Source organism: Glandiceps talaboti, chromosome 11, assembly GCF_964340395.1.
Source record: "Glandiceps talaboti chromosome 11, keGlaTala1.1, whole genome shotgun sequence".
Classification (NCBI taxonomy): domain Eukaryota; kingdom Metazoa; phylum Hemichordata; class Enteropneusta; family Spengelidae; genus Glandiceps; species Glandiceps talaboti.
In genome coordinates, this window is record NC_135559.1 from 6,424,217 (window position 1) to 6,443,204 (window position 18,988).

Here is an 18,988-nt window from a genome sequence, read left to right on the forward strand (position 1 = left end):
TGTGTGCTATGAAACTGATTGATGATGAGTTAGTTTCCAAAACAGAACCAGAACCAGAAGCACAGCTGCAGTCTAATAGTGCTGAGGTAAGTCATATGTATGTTTGAATATCTTTTTTTTTGACTAATTTATCAAAATCTTTCTATGATATGAATGAAAGTAATTCATTCATGTTTAATAGTAGATACAAAAACTGGAAGTTCAGTTTGAGTTGTATCATTCTTCTTGCCATTGTCTTTTCACCAGGTAAAGTAAAGCCAAAAAGAAGAAATGTTTGTATTGTTTCAGTTAGGAAATAGTATTATTATATTGTAAAATTCACGCTGCCACTGGTAGTATTAACCTAATCCAAAAGCAGCACACAGCTTTCCAATCAAATCATGCTTGTTCTCGAAACAACAATGTCTTTCACTTGACAGAAATCACAAAGTAAGTGCTTTCAACTTCAATACTCTTAACTCGTTGAAGGTAGAAGGAAGTTGCAACGTTGCTGGCAGACGACAGTTTGTTTCCCGCCATGATATTGTAACATTAACAACTTGTATTGTTTACATACTGTCAAGAGCAACGACGTTCTAAATCCATATGGGCTCCTCCTGCCCTCTGCGCAACCCTAGTTTCGCCATGCATCGTGGGGGAACCGGCATAAGGTCTATAGCCCAAATTTGAGCTATATGGTAATAGCCCAAATCATTTATATGAGTCTCGGCTATACAACCATTCTCGCAAGTCAGAGCCAGCTGTATTTTTAGGCTGGCACTCTGAACTCAAATTTTCTTTATTACCTCTTGGACAGTGCTGTAAAAGTAAAAGAGGCTCCGGTTTACGGCGATAGGCTACTGCACAATGAAGAGCATCAGCTCAAAAACCTAACGATTTCAAATTATTACATAATTTTATTTCCATCTGCATCGAATTATTTTCCATTAAAAGCTAGAATTTAAAATGAATACGCAACCTCAAAAACCACCCATATATCTTAACATATATATCGTAAAAAATATGCCTTTCAGTGATTCAGAACTCATCTACAGTTAAAATGTACTAAAACAAGCAATCAAACCTCTGAATCATGGAAGTCAGTCCCATCTCCTGGTAAATGTGAAAAAAGTTCATAACTGTTAAGTATATTCTTGTATATAGATGATATTGATAACGTTTACTTTGAAGTATAACAAATGAACGTTTTTTCTTGAGTGAACGTCGTGCAATTAAATGTCAAGAAGGCTAAAAGACTCCTCACAATAACATCTACATCAATTATGAATGTATTAGAAATTATAGACACGCTTGGAAACAGTAAACGGTGACCTTTTCGACCAAAATCGATTTCACTCAGCAGAATAAAATATGGTAGCGCTTTCAATGACTTTTAATAGGTGTGACAACGTCCCACGATGCTCGTTGTTTAATATCCGCTGTCAATCTTAAGGTTTTGTCTCGGTTTGGTTATTATACCGTTTGAAAACAGGCACTGATGTCTGGACGTATATATAGTTGAAGTGTTGGCATGATAACATCAGATTCCAAAGCATCATCACGCAGTGTAGTCAATGCAACTTGGATATGTGATATGTATGTGTTTCATTTGAACGTTGAGGGCGATCACGAGATTTCTTTAGGTTTGAAGACGCTCTCCCCGGCCATGATGACGACAAATTCTATAATTAAAGAGAAGAGAAACGTAACATTTAGAAAATATTGCATTGATACCAAAATCGTAGGTTACGTGTCAGGTTTTAAAGAAAATGAAATGATATCATATCGCTTGGTCCTTTTTTGTGATGACGATGATGATGGTGGTTATGATGGTGATGATGGTGGTGGTGGTGGTGGTGGTGGTGGTGGTGGTAGTGGTGATGGTGACGGTGGTGGTGATGGTGATGATGATGATGTTGTTGTATAGAACCACACATGCAAAATGACATGGTGACTTAGAGTACGCAGGTATGATGAAGGAAACAACTGGATAAAAAAACGGTTATATGGTTCCATATAGATTGAAAACGTCACCGTTGTGGGCGCTATTTTCACCACTCCACCCAGGCTGTTTTATTCAAAGGTCTATCAGTCTGTGCGAAGTACTATTTGTGACGATGTAGAGTTCAACCGTTTTCACAAATACATCGATTTACTTATCAACCTAATATAATGACATTTCAATTGTGCGCGTGCGTGCGTGTGTGTGTGTGTGTGTGTGTGTGTGTGTGGGGGGGGGGTTATGATCATTGCCAAGGGTTAGCTAGTAAGTTCCAGTTTAGCAACCACAGAATAAACATCTGTATAGTTTTAGTCTAAGAATACCAGTTTAGTTGGTGCATTATTACCAAATAAACTTGATAAATAAACTCAATCCAACCCGGCTTTCATCTATACCTATCACCGCCGACTATAAATTAATTGTTCGCTATTATTATCAAAAATTTGCCTTACTAAGGCTTACTAGTACTACGCCTTAGGCTTGGAATGCCAGATACCATCAGTGAATTCATTACTACAGTTCAGTTGCTAGAATTGTAGATACGACTACAGCTAAAATGATGGGGGTTGGATGTTTCACTCATGGGACATCACGTTTTTGACACAGAGATAGACATATTTCAACTCTAGACTAACAATAATAATCAGAGACACAATATACACAGCAGTGTCCTCACACTGAACAATGATAAGCATTCAATTTGCTAATCTTTCACAGTGCAGTAAAACCAGGCCTCTAATGAAAACATTACATATTAAGTATGGACTTGATACTTTTAATGGCTTCAATTGCTAATAACTGATAATCAACATATTAACTTGACTACTTCTACACATCCCTACTGTGCACAGCCTTTGTGTATTTGCTTCTAAGTTCTATTGCGTTAGAAGTTGTCTGACTGTGTGTAAAAAGAAATGTCATGTTACATGAGTGAAACACCAAACCAACATCATTTTAGCTGTAAAATGTCACGCTGACCTTGATAATTGACTTGTCCATCACCATCAATGTCAGCTTCTCGTATCATCTCATCAACCTCATCATCAGATAACTTTTCACCGAGATTCATCATGACGTAACGTAACTCCGATGCACTGATGTAACCGTTACCGTCTCTATCGAAAACCTTGAACGCCTCCCGTAGGTCAGTTTCGGGATCGCTATGACTTCTCTTCTTCACCATCATTGAGATAAACTCGGGAAATTCCACTGTTCCGTTCCCTAAGATAATAAATGTACAGAATTTACAACGTCTGTCCACGTCGACTAAAACCCAAGGACAGAAAACACGCTTGCCCTGATATTTTGAAATACATAACATGTCAGTTTCATTTCCGGATTATTGTCATTTTCACACCACGATAGTTTCATTTCCGAGACATGCCCCATTTTAAATGTTTCCGGAACAAAAGGTTTCATTTCAATAAAACACACATATATGAACTTAAAATTTGTAAACAATCTGAATGTCTGAATGTACAATATTGTAATGCATATGTTATATGTTAATTTTATGCTCCAGTTTTGACTAAGCTTAAAGCTGCAACAAATCACTGAAATGTATTTTATAAACCGATGACATTTTACATGTTAAATACAGGTTGATTTTATACACAAGTAGCACATCGGATGAAATTGACAGATAGACAGACAAACAAACAACTAAATAAATAAATAAATAAATATATAAATAAATAAATAAATAAATAAATAAATAAATAAATAAATAAAAAGATAAATAAATAAATTAATTGATTAATGAGTTAAAAAACAATCTTCTGGTATTCTAACTACAGACAGTGTATGGCATAATAGGGGGTTTCTCATCATTATTGTATGCATTACCGATGACATATTCGTAATTGTAGTAAAACTATATTTTGGCGATATTATGTGATTGAAGGGTCAGTAAACTATACTCAAAGTCATTAAGAAAATAGTAAAATGTTTTGCACATAACTATAATTCATATTGATCATTTATTAATGTTGTCAAGAATGATCAAATGACATGACAACTCCTCTTGATTTGTATTATTTTTTTTAGCAACGCACATTTGTTATGTAAATTTGGACTTTAACGACAATAAATGGGAGAACACCCACTTGTAACAGAGCAGAGTGGCTTGGCACGTCCAAGCGGAAAGGGTGGGCGGATAACACATGCTGGGTGCTCTGCTGTTCTGATTGTCTCAGGCTTTATCCCAGCTTTGGATATATACCTGTGTGTGGTGTCTACTAAGCTAATTTCCTAAAGTTCAAGTGATTGAGTGGATTATGATAACGGACCTTTCAGTAGTTACGTGATTTACCTGCTGGGAGCGGAGATCAAAGTAACAGATGCATACACTAAATCATGTCATCGAATATTGATGAATGCCAGGTTTGAGTTCTGTCAATATAATATGAAGCAAATATTATCCGCCACCCGAGTTAGGATGGAGGGTGGGGGCTGCTTAATGGGTACAGGTGTGCCCAGTCAGATTCAATTTAGCATAACCGTTATGAAGCTTAAGATGTTTTTTTTTTTAAATCTAGGGATCAAAAGTCTGAGTCGTCTAACCCCCCCCCCCACCCCGATCCTCCAAAATCGTACAGACTCATCTAATGCCATTTTTATGTGTAGCGATTCACTAATTCGAGTCGGTTAGCCATTTGACACATGTAATTTACATCGGTTTCTTTGTTATTGACGTAAAAGGCCAAACGCAACAGGTTCTGATCAGCTGCGCGAATATCTGATGTCTCCCCGTTATTCTCTTTACACAATTCTCTCAAAATTGATTTTCTTTTTGAAAATGTGGGCGGATTAAAGTGACCATACGGACGAGAAAAGGCTACTAGTTTTACGATTATGATTGAACATATCAATATTCGTCTGAAAAGTCCAGTCGTTGGTGCGCTTATGTAACTAACCACTTATGTAAGCTCCCCACTACAACTTACAAGCGGAAACAACGATCTTTCAGGCTAATTTCAATGCGCATGCGCAGCTCAGCCTGCTGTGGCAGATATTATATGTGTTATCAAGCTTATGTACAAATAACTTCCATATATACACTACAATCTATTACACATTTTGCTATTTTTGTTGTTGCCATGAATGAGCTACAAACACGGGCTTTATGTAATGTTGTGTTATATTGTGTTTTTTTAAGTAGCAAACATAGTGAGGTTTTTGTTTAATTATTCGAAATAAAAATAAATATAATACTATGTGCACGTGGCCACTTTAATACCTTTCAATATTCCAGTAAATTGTACTTTAATCAAAGTGATTGTAAGTAAAACAAAATCGTGTGCTGCATTTGACACAGTACAGTATTATAACTCACTATGTATACTAACACCGTCATAAACACGAAACCATCAGACTTCCTTGCGGCAAAAGATGTAGAACAAGCTGCTCTCGGGAGGAGCTATGCATACGTTGACGAGGGCGGAACAAATTATTGCACTGCACGACTCGCGAGAATAATTAGCAGATGCATGTTCCATTGGATTGATTGTCAGAATATGTTACTACATGTAGCTTCCCATTGATTAATTTCGTAATATTTATAGAACAATTTGGTTCAATAATCGTCGCACGGTTCCGCGAAAAATGCTGGAAAAAAAATTGTAGTGTACAATGATAAGATGCAGCAATGGTACTAAGATGTATTACACTGTATCAAATGACATGCCCCAAAGGTTATTATATTGTTGTTACAATGTATAATAGTATATGATTTGGCAAAGATCTGCTAAGAAATCATAAAGCTAATGTTAGCTATTAAAGGCAAAGAAGGCAGAGAGTATACGACGTGGGTAATAAGGCTTTGGGAATTGGCACACCAGGCGATGAACTGTCAGATTTTCATCTAGATAGATGATAAAATGTAGAATTTCGATTGGATATTTTGTCAAAAAAGAAAGCAGTGTTAGAAAGAAGTGTGTTTGGCAAGATGGCGTTTTGGGCTCGTCAACTGTACATTATACAAAAAACTTGATATATTATGCCATGTACACATTTAAAATGGCACGTTTTAACTCTACTCAAAGGAAAAACTCGTTTTTACCTAGGACCTTCAATTTTATCAACACCTTGCAAAACACTGACATATTTTCAAGTCTCAGTACTTTTAGAAAAGATGTCCTAAATGAAATAGTTGATGTGTGAACTTAACGCAATTTCGGTAATTTTTATCTTCTTTTAATTTATATTATTTCTTTTTTTACTAGTTTTGTAAATATTGTATGTATTTTAGTCTTTCCAATTTCAGAGTGTCAGTAAATAGGGTAATCCTGTAGACATCTCAAATAAATAAATAAATAAATAAGTACTAGTATGTACTATAGATATCGGTTTAGCCTACGGTTGAACGAACTAATATGAGGAAAGCTAAAGGTTTTGTTGAGTTAGACAATTAAATGTAGCAATTGATGATAGCAAAGTTTTGTTGAGCCATGCGACGTTTTTTTTCAACTCAACTGGCTATCACTGTAGTTATATTAAGGACGTGATATGCGTCCTACCAATGGATGCTCCATGTTGTCCGCCGTACACATCAAAATTAATCCTTCGAGAAAAAAATAATACGCCATCATGTCTCCCAGATTAACACAGAGAAAAAAATGTAAACATATTCTCGGAGGTCTGAGCATATTATTTTCCGCTGACACAGCGAAAGAATAATACCTCTTGTGGGTACGTGAACTAGATTTGCTGTAAAAGAGACGGTAAATAGATCGCAAATTCATACTCGAGTCCACTGACGCGTTGCCGAAATGAGCCTGTGTTTTTGCATCGACGAGAAAATTGCGCCAAGGGTATTAATTCTGTAAATTGATAAGAAACGATAATTTTGATAAAAGTTATGAGAAGATATAGAGGTCATGACCCTCTAAAAATATTTAAACAAAGGAAAGTGAAGACCAACCATACTATGTTTTGAAAGGTTGCATAGCATAATCGGAATAACATAATCATAATTTATTGTGCTTGGCCTACAAAGAATGCCTTTCTGATGAGAAACACGGCCCGGGGAACTATAGGGGGTGACAAGTCATTCGTGAAATGCTATCGAATCATTCGTTTCCGATATATTGTGATCAGCGTTTTGCCCTCCAGAGAGACATTCAAGGACACTTGTTGGAAATTGGTCATCTTACCGTCAGCATCAATTTCATTGATCATATCGTCTAATTCTTCGTCTGTAGGATTCAGTCCCAGGGACCTCATCACAGTACCCAGTTCACCTGTTGTAATTTTTCCATCGCCGTTTTTGTCAAACATCGAAAACGCTTCTTTGAATTCTAAGACAAAAGAAGAAAAAAATACGTGAATAAAATTCTAATCAGCTGTTAGATATAGTGAGCATCATGGAAAATTTTCCCTAAAATGCAAATTTGTTCAATGCTCTTCAAGATTTGCCATATGAAGGGTTGTCATTTTGAAATATTAGAAGAAATTTCGGGATTCATCGTCGTCTTGAATTCATTGAAATCTTCAATCATTTATTTTCCCATGCCATTGATACAGTATTCAGCCAAATTAGATTCCAAATGACTAAATTGTAATAGTATTTTCTATTTTAGAAAATCATGACCCTTGATTTTTAAAATCGATTGTAACTGAAAGTAGGTTGAACGAAGTGACAGCAAAACGTAAAGAGTTCATTTCCTAGATGCATTTCACGTTAAGTACAAATAATTGTAGATGCAAATTAGTGAAACGTTCGGGGAGGAGGAAATGCCATCTTGAATGGTACATGGTGGGAATTTGGTATCCAATAAATTGATCAACGTAAATCTATCATTCTTTTGTCCAATCTGACACATTCTGTGGAAGCGCATAGTCTTAATTACCCAGACTACTGGCATTGCAGGACCTGACCACCCCATATTCACGATATTAGGTATTACCGCAACTACAAGTAATCCCACAGTCCTTTGCATCAGGGCATGCTCAGTTTGGATTGCAAAGTATCACATTAATGAAATATACAAAATTGTACGACAGAGGGGACCATTGAATGGAATCATTAAATATATTTGTGAACGTAGAATGTAACCATGGTAATAAATATTGTTTATAGTGTATAAGTTAATGTATCTCGGAATCTAATCTCGTTACATCTGTTATTTCGTAAAACATTACATCATTAAATAACAGACTCAGTTCGTAAGACATGTCATTGGATAAGAAACTTTGTCAGTAAAACGTTATGTACACATAGCAACAGGTAAAACAACTAAACTGGCTAGCAACGTAAATAATTATAAGATAGAAAGGTTAACAAGATAGAAAGGTGAGTAAAAGACAATGGTTCGCAACACATAAAAAAATCAACAACAGATAGAAAAGTTCGTAAGACAGAAGATAAGCACCACATGCAAAAACAGGGTTTGCAACAGATAAAACAGTAGCGCTGAAAAAAGATTAGCAATACATAGAAAAGTTAGGAACACATGGAATATGGTTGGCAACTGGTAGAAAGGTTAGGAACACAAAGTATATAAAACAGAAAGGTTAGCAACTGGTAGAACAGTTAGCAACACAGAAAGGTTAGCAACACAGAAATGTTAGCAACATATAGAAAGGTGAGCGACAGATAGAAAAGTAAGAAAACAGATATTTTAGAAAGGTTGCCACTGATAGAAAGGTAATCGACAGATAGAAAGGGTAGAGACTGATAAAAGGGTTAGCAAAATATAAGTCAGCTACAGATAGAAGGGTTAGCAACAGATAGGAGGGTTAGCAACAGAAGGGTTAGCAACAGATAGAAGGGTTAGCAAAAGAAGGGTTAGCCACATGTAGAAAAAGTAGTTACAGATAGAAAGGTTAGCAACATGACGGCAAATATTAGCAAAACAGAAAAGATTAGCAGTAGGTAGAAAGGTAGAAAGGTTATCAGCAGGTATAGAAAGTTATCGATCAAACGATAGAAAGGTTGCTACGGATAGAATGGTTAGCAACAGATAGAAGGGTTAGCTGCTTTCTATCCGCTACTTTGTCTTATCGGATAGAAAGTTTAGAAACAGATAGAAAAGGTGGCGACGGATAGAAGGGTTAGCAACAGCGAGACCGGTTAACAACATGTTGGCAAATATTAGCAACAGGTAGAAAGATTAGCAATAGGTAGAAAGGTTATCAGCAGGTAGAAAATTATCAAAAGATAGAAAGGTTAGCAACTGGTAAAAAGGTTAGCAACAGAGAAATTGTCGCAACAGATAGAAATGGAAGCAGCCAATATAAATTTAGGTTATTTACATATAGAAAGGTCAGCAGCAGATAGAGAAGGTAGCAATAGCTAGACCGGTTAGCAACATAATGGCAAATATTATAGCAACAGATAGAATATTAGCAATATATAGAAAGGTTATCAGTGGGTATAAAGGTTAACAACAGCTAGAAAGGTTGGCAACAGGTAGAACGGTTAGTAACACAAAGAGAGGTTAGGTAAGCAAAACATGACAGAAAGGTTAGTAACAGATTAAAGGGTTACTGAGCAACAGATAGCTAGGGAGGTCGGCAACAAAAAGAAAAACAAGTGTAAATTATCTGTATGAAGTATAAGTTATATAATAATACCGATAGAATCACCTACTTGCCTACACTAGTAAACCCCTTCATCTTATAGTCCTGCTACAAATATATCTTGTTAAAGGAGGGTGGGGGTGGCCCAAGTAAAACATTTAGTAACCGTTAAAGTTATGGGATACAAAACAACAAGTGAATAGTCACGAATTGTTATCATGCTAATTTCAAGTGAAATAAAGCAAAACAATATCATCTGCTGTCAAATGACGTACAGTCACGTGTGAAAAGCATTTAAGTCACGTGTCAGTGGAGACACATGGCATTAATGTGACATATTTCATGAATTATATCACAGCTCCCATCCACATATTATTAATAGTTCACCTTGAGTTGACCCGACACTCACGACGATTGTAAATATTCCGTGTGATATTGCCGCAATTTCAGTTTTCTTAAATTGTCGACAATGTAAGTGAATTAATTCCTGGATATTTTATAAGCAGTATCCATGGCAACCATGGTTTTTAAAACAAGTGAAAGCAGAGACCGACGAGATGACCTCCTTCCTCGCTATAAAAATACATCATAGTCACATAACAGATGTATATGTCCTTATTTGCATACTGTTGATTCTATGTATGCCACTTAAATTTGTATAGATAGATAGACAATACCATTAACGAATCCACAAATTATTGGCACCCCAAGAATAAAACGGAAAATTAGTAAACAAGGACATTTATGTAATCCATAAGAAATAAATTATTCTGATTGCATCTCTCTATTTTTTTTCGGATTGTCAGGTTGATTTATCCACATATAAGCCTAGCATGGCTCTAGATAACTTCGAGAAAAATCCTCAATATTGTATAATAATCTGGGGATCCATTGCACAGTTCATGGCACTCTTAGTAAAAATCAGCGATGTGAAAGAAGAAATATTCGTACAATTTCGATCCACAAGATTACTCGCCTAGTCATTGAATATTGTCCCCTCCATATCGTGTGATGATGTGATAAGACATGTAGCGTCTGATTTTAGTGGCTTCTCTTTGTTGAAACCACGACCATCATTCTTCTGCCAATTCTGACGGGTGGTTTAAAGTACCGTTCTCAGTTCTGTTTTTATTGAACGTGTCGTCATATATTTTTAATGTTATGGTGCACTTTTTAAGATTCATTCATTATGGTTATATTGAGGAGATTGACGAACAAAAATAGATTATCACAATTATATATAATATGATATCTTATATTATATCATATATCATATAATATATATCAGTCATATTATCATAATATATCATATATGTAATATAATCATATTATATTACATTATATTATATTATATTATATTATATTATATTATATTATATTGTTTTTCATTAAATAGCCTTATTATATATTATATTATTGTACTGAGCTAAGGGAAAAATGAGTTCTTATTAACTGCATAACATGTTCACATACAGTTCAAGCATGGTACGTAGACATAGTTTAATACGTTATTGTTAGTTTCATGACAGTCAGTTCACATACATTTCACAAACGCTAGAGACAGCTGCAATATCGTCGACTTTCTTGTTAATTTCCAGTCCGCGTACTTTTCACGCATCGTAGATATTATTAAATACATTCGGAATATTCACTTGGATAAGTTAAAATGACAACACATATTTATTTTAGAGAGAGAGAGAGAGAGAGAGAGAGAGAGAGAGAGAGAGAGAGAGAGAGAGAGAGAGAGAGAGAGAGAGAGAGAGAGAGAGAGAGAGAGAGAGAGAGAGAGAGAGAGAGAGAGAGAGAGAGAGAGAGAGACAGACGAACGGTCGGTCGGTCGGTCAGACAGACAATCACATACATACATACATACATACATACATACATACATACATACATACATACATACATACATACATACATACACACACACACATACATACATACATACATACATACATACATACATACATACATACATACATACATACATACATACATACATACATACATAGAAATCCATGAATTTAAATATACGATATCAAATATCACAATATTAAGAAGATAAACTTTCGAATCAGTTGGACTCTGCCGGGATTTTCACATCTTATCTATATCGGCCAGTAATGAGATTGTGTATGGCCGCTACATGTAATGGAAGCCAACAAGTACAACAAATATCGTGTAAATTTAAGTTACTGTATTATTAGCCAATGAACCGGACGCGAGTGACTCTTAAACATATACTTTTGAATTTGTGAAAGATCTCAGGAATTTAGGCTAATAAACGAAACAAACAAATGAATAAATAAATAAATAAATAAATAAATAAATAAATAAATAAATATGCACTATGAAAAAGTTTGGCATATATGTACAAATCATACTCTCATGACGTCACTGGGTAAGTCATTGAAGGCCTTGATGGCAGCTGACTTATAACAATAATTTTCCTAAAAAGCGATTGATTCCCACTTGTTGCATAAATAATGTTGATTGTGGTTTCAAGAAAGGACAACAGTCTCTACAATTGTTGCATACATAATGTTGACCGTGGTTTCCAGAAAGGATGAAAATATATACAACCTTGGCATAAATAGCGTTGAGTTTGGTTTCCAGAAACAATGACAGGCCTATACTACTGTGGCATAAATAGAGTTGACTTTGGTTCTGAATTCTGATGAGACAAGGTAAAACTTCACGCAAAGACAAAATTAAGCAAACATATACACAGGAACAACAGTGTATGGTAAAAATTTAGGTTATGGTGACAATCTTGATCAGTTTGTTGCTTATAGCTGTGAAAGTTACTCACATAGTAAATCGTCAGCTTCTACATTGTAAAGTGGACATTCAAAAGACTTCTCAAGTATCACTAAACACAGTTAATGTGATCAATCAATGAAGTGAATTATGTCTTGGCATGAAACCTGTCTCCTTCCTGAGAGTCAACAGTAAAGTCAATGCTATTAAATCCATCGTTGTAGTTACTTTTTATTTTGCAACATGTACATCATTTTCTGGATCCAATCATGCATCCATCCAACCATTTGTCCATCCGTCCATCCATCCATCCATCCATCCAGCCAGCCATCCAGCCAGCCAGCCAGCCAGTCAGACAGCTCAAACTCCATCCCACCAACCAATCCACTAATCAATTAATCAGCCAACCCACCCACCCACCCACCAACAAACCAACCAACCAACAAACAAACAAACAAACCAGTCATTCAGTCCACCCTCTCATTTATACATTCATAGTTTCGACCAAGCCGTCCTACTAGCCTTCCACCTATCTATCACATATGTATTCATTCACTAGTTCATCCATCAACATATGTATTCATTCACTAGTTCATCCATCAACATATGTATCCAATCATACTATTAAGGCGATACATCAATTCATTCATTGCCTACTTATTCGTCAGTCAATTGCAATCCACCCTTCCGATAAATCGATATACATCTCGTCCTGAATCCATTTTTCATATTTATCGACTGACCATTAATTAAAGGAAGAATCCAAACAAACAAACAAACAAACAAACAAACAAACAAACAAACAAACAAACACAACCACCCACCCAGACAAGCAAACAAACGCCACACAGACAAACAAACAAACACGCGTATACAAACACACAAACAACCACTCAAACAAGCAACCATGTACCACCCAAACATACATACATACATACATACATACATACATACATACATACATACATACATACATACATACATACATACACATACATACATACATACATACATACATACATACACAAACAAACAAACAAGCAAACAAACAAACTAGCCACCCAATTCAAACGAACCAACCAATAAATAAATCTAACAAACCAGCCATCCAAATAAACCAACAACCCACGAATCTGTCAGATTTTCTTCGAAGTCGATAGTCACAAAAGACATCCGTACAAGTCGACATAAACCCCGTAGGGTTGTATGGCAAAGCGTGCTACAGCACCATTATGCTAGACCTCTGTGATTACTCTATGGCCCCGACATCAAGCTGCTCGTTTACCTGCCACCAAATCGCCTGCGAGCTACATGTACTCTTTAAACAGCATGCTAATTTAGATATTCAAAAGTCTAGGTTATAACGACCATGCAAGAAAATATCGCATACATCACGCATCACTATGCGGCACTACTTGAAATCCATCAGCATCAATATGGCGTTTTCCTGTCAATATCATTTTCATAAAAAATTGTATTACTGTAAATTTTTTTGGCACCGAACAATTCTATTTTAGACAGGATTGACCGAAATGTTTCTTATCGTTATATCTACCTGACAGGTGTGTCAAGGTTTGGCATGTTTTTCTCGAAATATCTGATTCTCTAAAGTGTTTGTTGCACCGAACAACTGATCTATTTAGACAAGATTGACAGAAATGTCTCTATTATATCATGTATATCAAGACTTTGGTCTCCCACCCATATCGTTATGACCGCAAAAATCATAATTCTGTAAATGCTTAGAACCAAACAGTCTTATTTTATACAGTATTTATAGAGAAATACTTCCCACCTTTATATTAACACAGAATTTCTGCTTCAAATCTAAAGTATATGCTTACATAGAGTATAAAATGACGGTCATATTAATTCTGTGTGAGACAAATATTTTGTGTAGGCAGAATAATCACACACACACACAAAAAAAAATCAATATTTATGAAACTGAAATGAGTTTATTTGATAATTTATAATTTTAGCCAGGTCCAAAAGTAACGAAATAACAAGGCGAACGCATTTTTGTATAGAAAGCTACGATTTCTTGAAATATAAGCTTATTACCCCCGAATCATTCTCACAAATATCAATGAAAGCTAAATATTTCGAATTTGATTCAAAAATGTATCTCTAGATCTGTCTCCAGATAAGTTGACTACATTTGTCATTTGTGGTCAGCGAGATACGATTAATTTGAGTTATTTACTATTATATGTGAGTTATTTACATTGTAAAGATTAATACCTTTTGCGGAACTGCATGTAATCACTCGATATCAGTTTCCAAATCCAACGTTAACATCATGATACACATGTATTACACTGAAACACATTGAATTTAATACGTCAATATTGAAACGAACGTTCAAATCTAGCATCATGATCTTTCTTTGCAACTCTTAGCTTGCAAAAGGTCAAAATATTATGTAGTAAACTTGAACTTGGGCAACAGTTCAAGAGTATAAACATATTAAAGCTAAAATCACCGTGCCTATTGGTCTCGAAACAGTAAAAATCAGGGAACGCGATCCCTTTAGACTCAGATCATGTTATTTCTGAAAAAAATTGCTTTTGATTTCTCCTTGGGCCACTCTCATAAGCCAGTGTACAGCTTCCCGGCTACTAACGCAAATCAGCGAAAAATTTACCTCCGAACGGGGACGTCTGTTAGTGTTAAGCCTTGCCTTAAAGAGGCTACGTAGTGGTTAACGACGATGCCTCATCACGTCTCGTTGCGTTATTATCTTCGTCAAGGCCTACAATATTTTCAATTGTGACATAAATTATTAAAGAACGATTTGTTTCATCTGCCTTGCCCGGGTAATCCAATCCCTTGGGACCTGTCATGACGTCATTTGTTATTTTGGGTTGAGGATAAAGTTGTTGCAAGTACAAAGACCCAAGTGTGTACGTTCCATTAAAATTGGTAAATACAACGGGAAATGTCTGTTTGCCTGCTTGTACCTTGGGACTGTACCACGACCTCATTGTTTTAAGTTGATGAGTGCACAGTTGTTGCATATTTGCAATTCAAAAAATAAAATCTGACTGTTTAGGCTTCGGTAAACATAGTAGTAAACATGGTAGCTTACCACATAAAAAAATGTTCGCTTGTCTATTGTCTTTGCTTGTTAATAGAGACGTAACGCTAGCTACACAGTTACATTTTGGCGTATTTTGTTTTACATCTATCAATGCGTATTTTGATGATACTGTGTATATTTTATATCGCACTTAGAGATCGTGAATGTTCAAAACACACGAGTGTAAGGTAAGTAGCCAAAGTGTCGTTTGATAACGTAAGGATGGTAAGTAGGGATGGGACCGCGATACGGGGTCTCAAATAAACACTGTTTTTTTCCCTCAACGTGATCATGATATGCAGTATTTAGGAACTGAAGCCATCTAATATTCTACGTATTCTAGGTTACATTGTGTGTATTTACCTGTTCTTTTGCGACTCATATCACGTACGTCTGTTGTAGTCACGTCACCGCTCACAGTAAAAAGGACAGTCAAGTATAATCTAACAACTCTTGTATCTCTCTCAATCCATTAACACCGATACATCGACAATTCTTATCGTTAATACATCGCTTCTACAAGCATAAAATGAGCCGAAGACGAAAAAGCAGTGTTGTCGCAAACCAAATCAATATATCGAGGTGTCTCGAACAAGACAAAAGACATGAAATCAGAGACCGTAACGATTAGAGAATGAAAAGTCACCACTTGTCATTGTAAACTACGTCGTTATATTTTATGTCGGCTTTAAAACAAATAATGGCTAGGAAAGCAACGAAGCTAAGTTAAACGAGTTTCTTTTCATCTTCCAGCAGGTAAATTGTTCGTAATCTTGATAATAAATAGGCAAATCACATGTAAGTTTGACCGTTGCCACGGCTACCACACAGAATACTATAAAACCGTTACCATGGGTACCACATAGGCCATCACAGAACCGTTACATGAATTGGTACCACGTAGGGTGCCATATAACGCGTTACCGTGGATACTATATAGATAGAGTGCCATAAAACCGTTACCATGGGTACCATCACATACAATGTTCTTGTCTGCATGTGGTACCATATCGCCTTAAAACCGTTACCATGGGAACCATCTCAGACCACTATAGAATGTCTAAGGAACCCTAAAGCGCTCCAAGAAGGTGTTACCATGGCTACCATGTAGAGCGCCATATATCATTATTGAATAAACTAAAAAACTTACGGTCAGCGTTGTTCGTTTGCTAATCTTTTTGTTAGACTCATCAGTGGTAAATTTGAGTAAATGGCGCGAAGATCCGAAAAGCCATCATAATGTATTATTGTGTATTAGCCAATCATGCAGCAACGTTTAAATTACATAATATGTTGGCGCCAAAACAACATTTCACATTTTGTAAAAATGCGTGGAACCGGAAATGACGTATACCCTACATGAATACACGTGACCATTTCACAGGACTTTTGGCCATTTTGTAATATCTGTAATTTGTACTAGTTTAGTACATGTATGTCATATTTCTCTTTCGAAAACCTTTCTAATTTCACACCATTTCACAAAACTCTGTACAAGAATGCCCCCCCCCCCCCTTAATATTAGGATTACAAAACACATTGGACATTTTCAGGGTTCACAGAATCTATAGGTTTTCAAGTCATTCGAAGCCTAGAGAATAGTTTGAATACTTCTTTATTGAACGGATATGCCTCAATCACTTACCGGCCAACTGTTCGGGTGTGACCTCGTCTCCCTATGTGTAAAAGGAGAAAAGAATTACAGCAAAGAGCCGTGAAAGGAGTGGTCATTGTAGAACATTGAAACACCATGACAAACCCACAATGGAGAGTGTAGTTTATACATGAGACATACACCGTACTTTGTGTCTTTGAACTGAAAAGAGTTTTTTGTGTATGACGAGTTGTTAGATAATGTCACTACTTTCTTTCGAAAAAAAAATGCGATTTTTTACTTGAAATCACTGAATGACACACAGACAGCTACACGGTTGTGCATTGATGGATAACTTGTTGAGTGAATGAAACCCAACGTCGATTAATGGTCGTATTTTATGCTCAATAGACATCCATTTGTTTGCGTCTGAATACAGTGCAGCTGTTGGACTGTTTGTATATTCACTGCACATTTAACGGGAGCTGATTGCACATTAACACGTGTTACGACTCTATATTTACAACGCAAATTGTGTAATTTTCACACAGAAAAGGAACAAAATGAGCCTTGTTGATTAGATCGTTCGTAATTTCTTACAGAAAGGTGAACGTAATTGTATATATCTGCCCGGTAATTAAATATATGCTGATATTTAGCCTGTATAAGCTCTACGTCATAATACGGTGCACCATTCGTTCTTTTGCCGTGAGCAGAAAACATGAGAATGAAACACTTTAAAAAAAAGATGCTGACAAAATTTTCAAACAGCTTCTGAACGCAGACGAGTGACACTTCTTACCTGCCATGTTGTTTCATCTTCCATCCTAGACTTTCAGTTGAAACACAATATTATACCCAAATTAAAGATACGCTCACGATTTAACTTGTTTTTCACAAAACGTAAACATCGCATTCAAAAAAATGGGCGAAAGTCATCAAGGCCGCGCAATGATTGAACTACGCATGCGTGGGTGTATCACTATATGATATTCAGTTTTGTCGTGATTTATGTAGTTAGAAGAGCGATATGGCCACTCAAGTGGAAGAAGAATTGACAAATAAGACAAACATGTGATCATGCGATATAGTATACAATAAGGCCACTCAACTGATTCATCACGAACTCGAAAATTTAACAAATCCAACGAATTCAAAACGGCCATATCCAAGTAACTGGGAAAGTTCTAATTTGTTTTGTTGTGCTTTTTTAAAATCGATTTTCGTTCTTAAAAATTATCTTTTAGATCCAGACGATTTGTGCACTGCCTGTCGTACAAATAACCAAGACTGGTTATCCTTGTTGTTAGTTTGATTGCTTGTCCAGTGTTTATGTTTATGTTTGTTTGTTTGTTTGTTTGTTTGTTTGTGTGTTTATTTGTTTGTTTGCGTATGTATGTGTTTGTTTGTTTGTTTGTTTGTTTGTTTGTTTGTTGTATTCGTTGATATGTCCACTTGCTTGTTGATCTCTTCCCATAACTCGTAATATTTACAGCTTAAATGTGTAGGCTTGGTGTTTCACTCATGTAACATAACATAATTATAATACACACCCTCAGACAACTTACAGCTAAAATGATGTAGGCTTGGTGTTTCACTCATTTAACATGACATGTAATACACACCCTCAGATAGCTTATAGCTAAAATGATGTAGGCATAGTGTTTCACTCATATAACATGACATTTAATAGACGCCCTCGGACAACTTACAGCTAAAATGATGTAGGCGTGGTATTTCACTCATGTAACATAGCATTTAATACACACTCCAGGCTCAGATAGGTGCCGTACACAGTGAGGGATGTAGACATAGTCAAGTTGAAATGTTGATTATCTGTTTGAAAATAAACAATTGCAGCCCATAAATCATCAAGTCCATGTGTAATGTTTTCATTAGAAGCCTGTTTCTACTGCACTGTGAAAGAATAGCGATGCTGATCAGTGTTCAATGTGATTGGGCAAAGGATCCTGCCGTGTATATTGTGTCTCTGTTATTGTTAGCCTAGAGTTGAACGGTCTAGCTCTGTGTCAAACAGTCTCATGAC

General features: G+C 36.0%; 1 protein-coding gene across 1 annotated transcript; it reads right to left on the minus strand.

Moving 5' to 3' along the window:
- Positions 1-618: 618 nt before the first annotated feature.
- LOC144442216 (neo-calmodulin-like) lies at positions 619-17,884 on the minus strand. The gene is made up of 5 exons (XM_078131493.1): positions 17,744-17,884; positions 16,993-17,023; positions 7,135-7,278; positions 2,960-3,202; positions 619-1,661 (listed from the first exon to the last, which is right to left on the minus strand). The coding sequence occupies exons 1-5, from the start codon at positions 17,765-17,767 to the stop codon at positions 1,606-1,608; spliced, it is 498 nt and encodes a 165-aa protein (XP_077987619.1). The 5' UTR covers positions 17,768-17,884; the 3' UTR covers positions 619-1,605.
- Positions 17,885-18,988: the final 1,104 nt, after the last annotated feature.

Excerpts from the sequence above, each read along its gene's own strand:
- LOC144442216 (XM_078131493.1), bottom strand. The coding sequence starts at position 17,767 with ATGGAAGATGAAACAACATGGCAG. Across the intron at positions 17,024-17,743 it reads AAGATGAAACAACATGGCAG|GGAGACGAGGTCACACCCGA; the intron begins GTAAGAAGTGTC and ends TTTTACACATAG. Across the intron at positions 1,662-2,959 it reads TGGACAAGTCAATTATCAAG|AATTTGTCGTCATCATGGCC; the intron begins GTCAGCGTGACA and ends CTTTAATTATAG.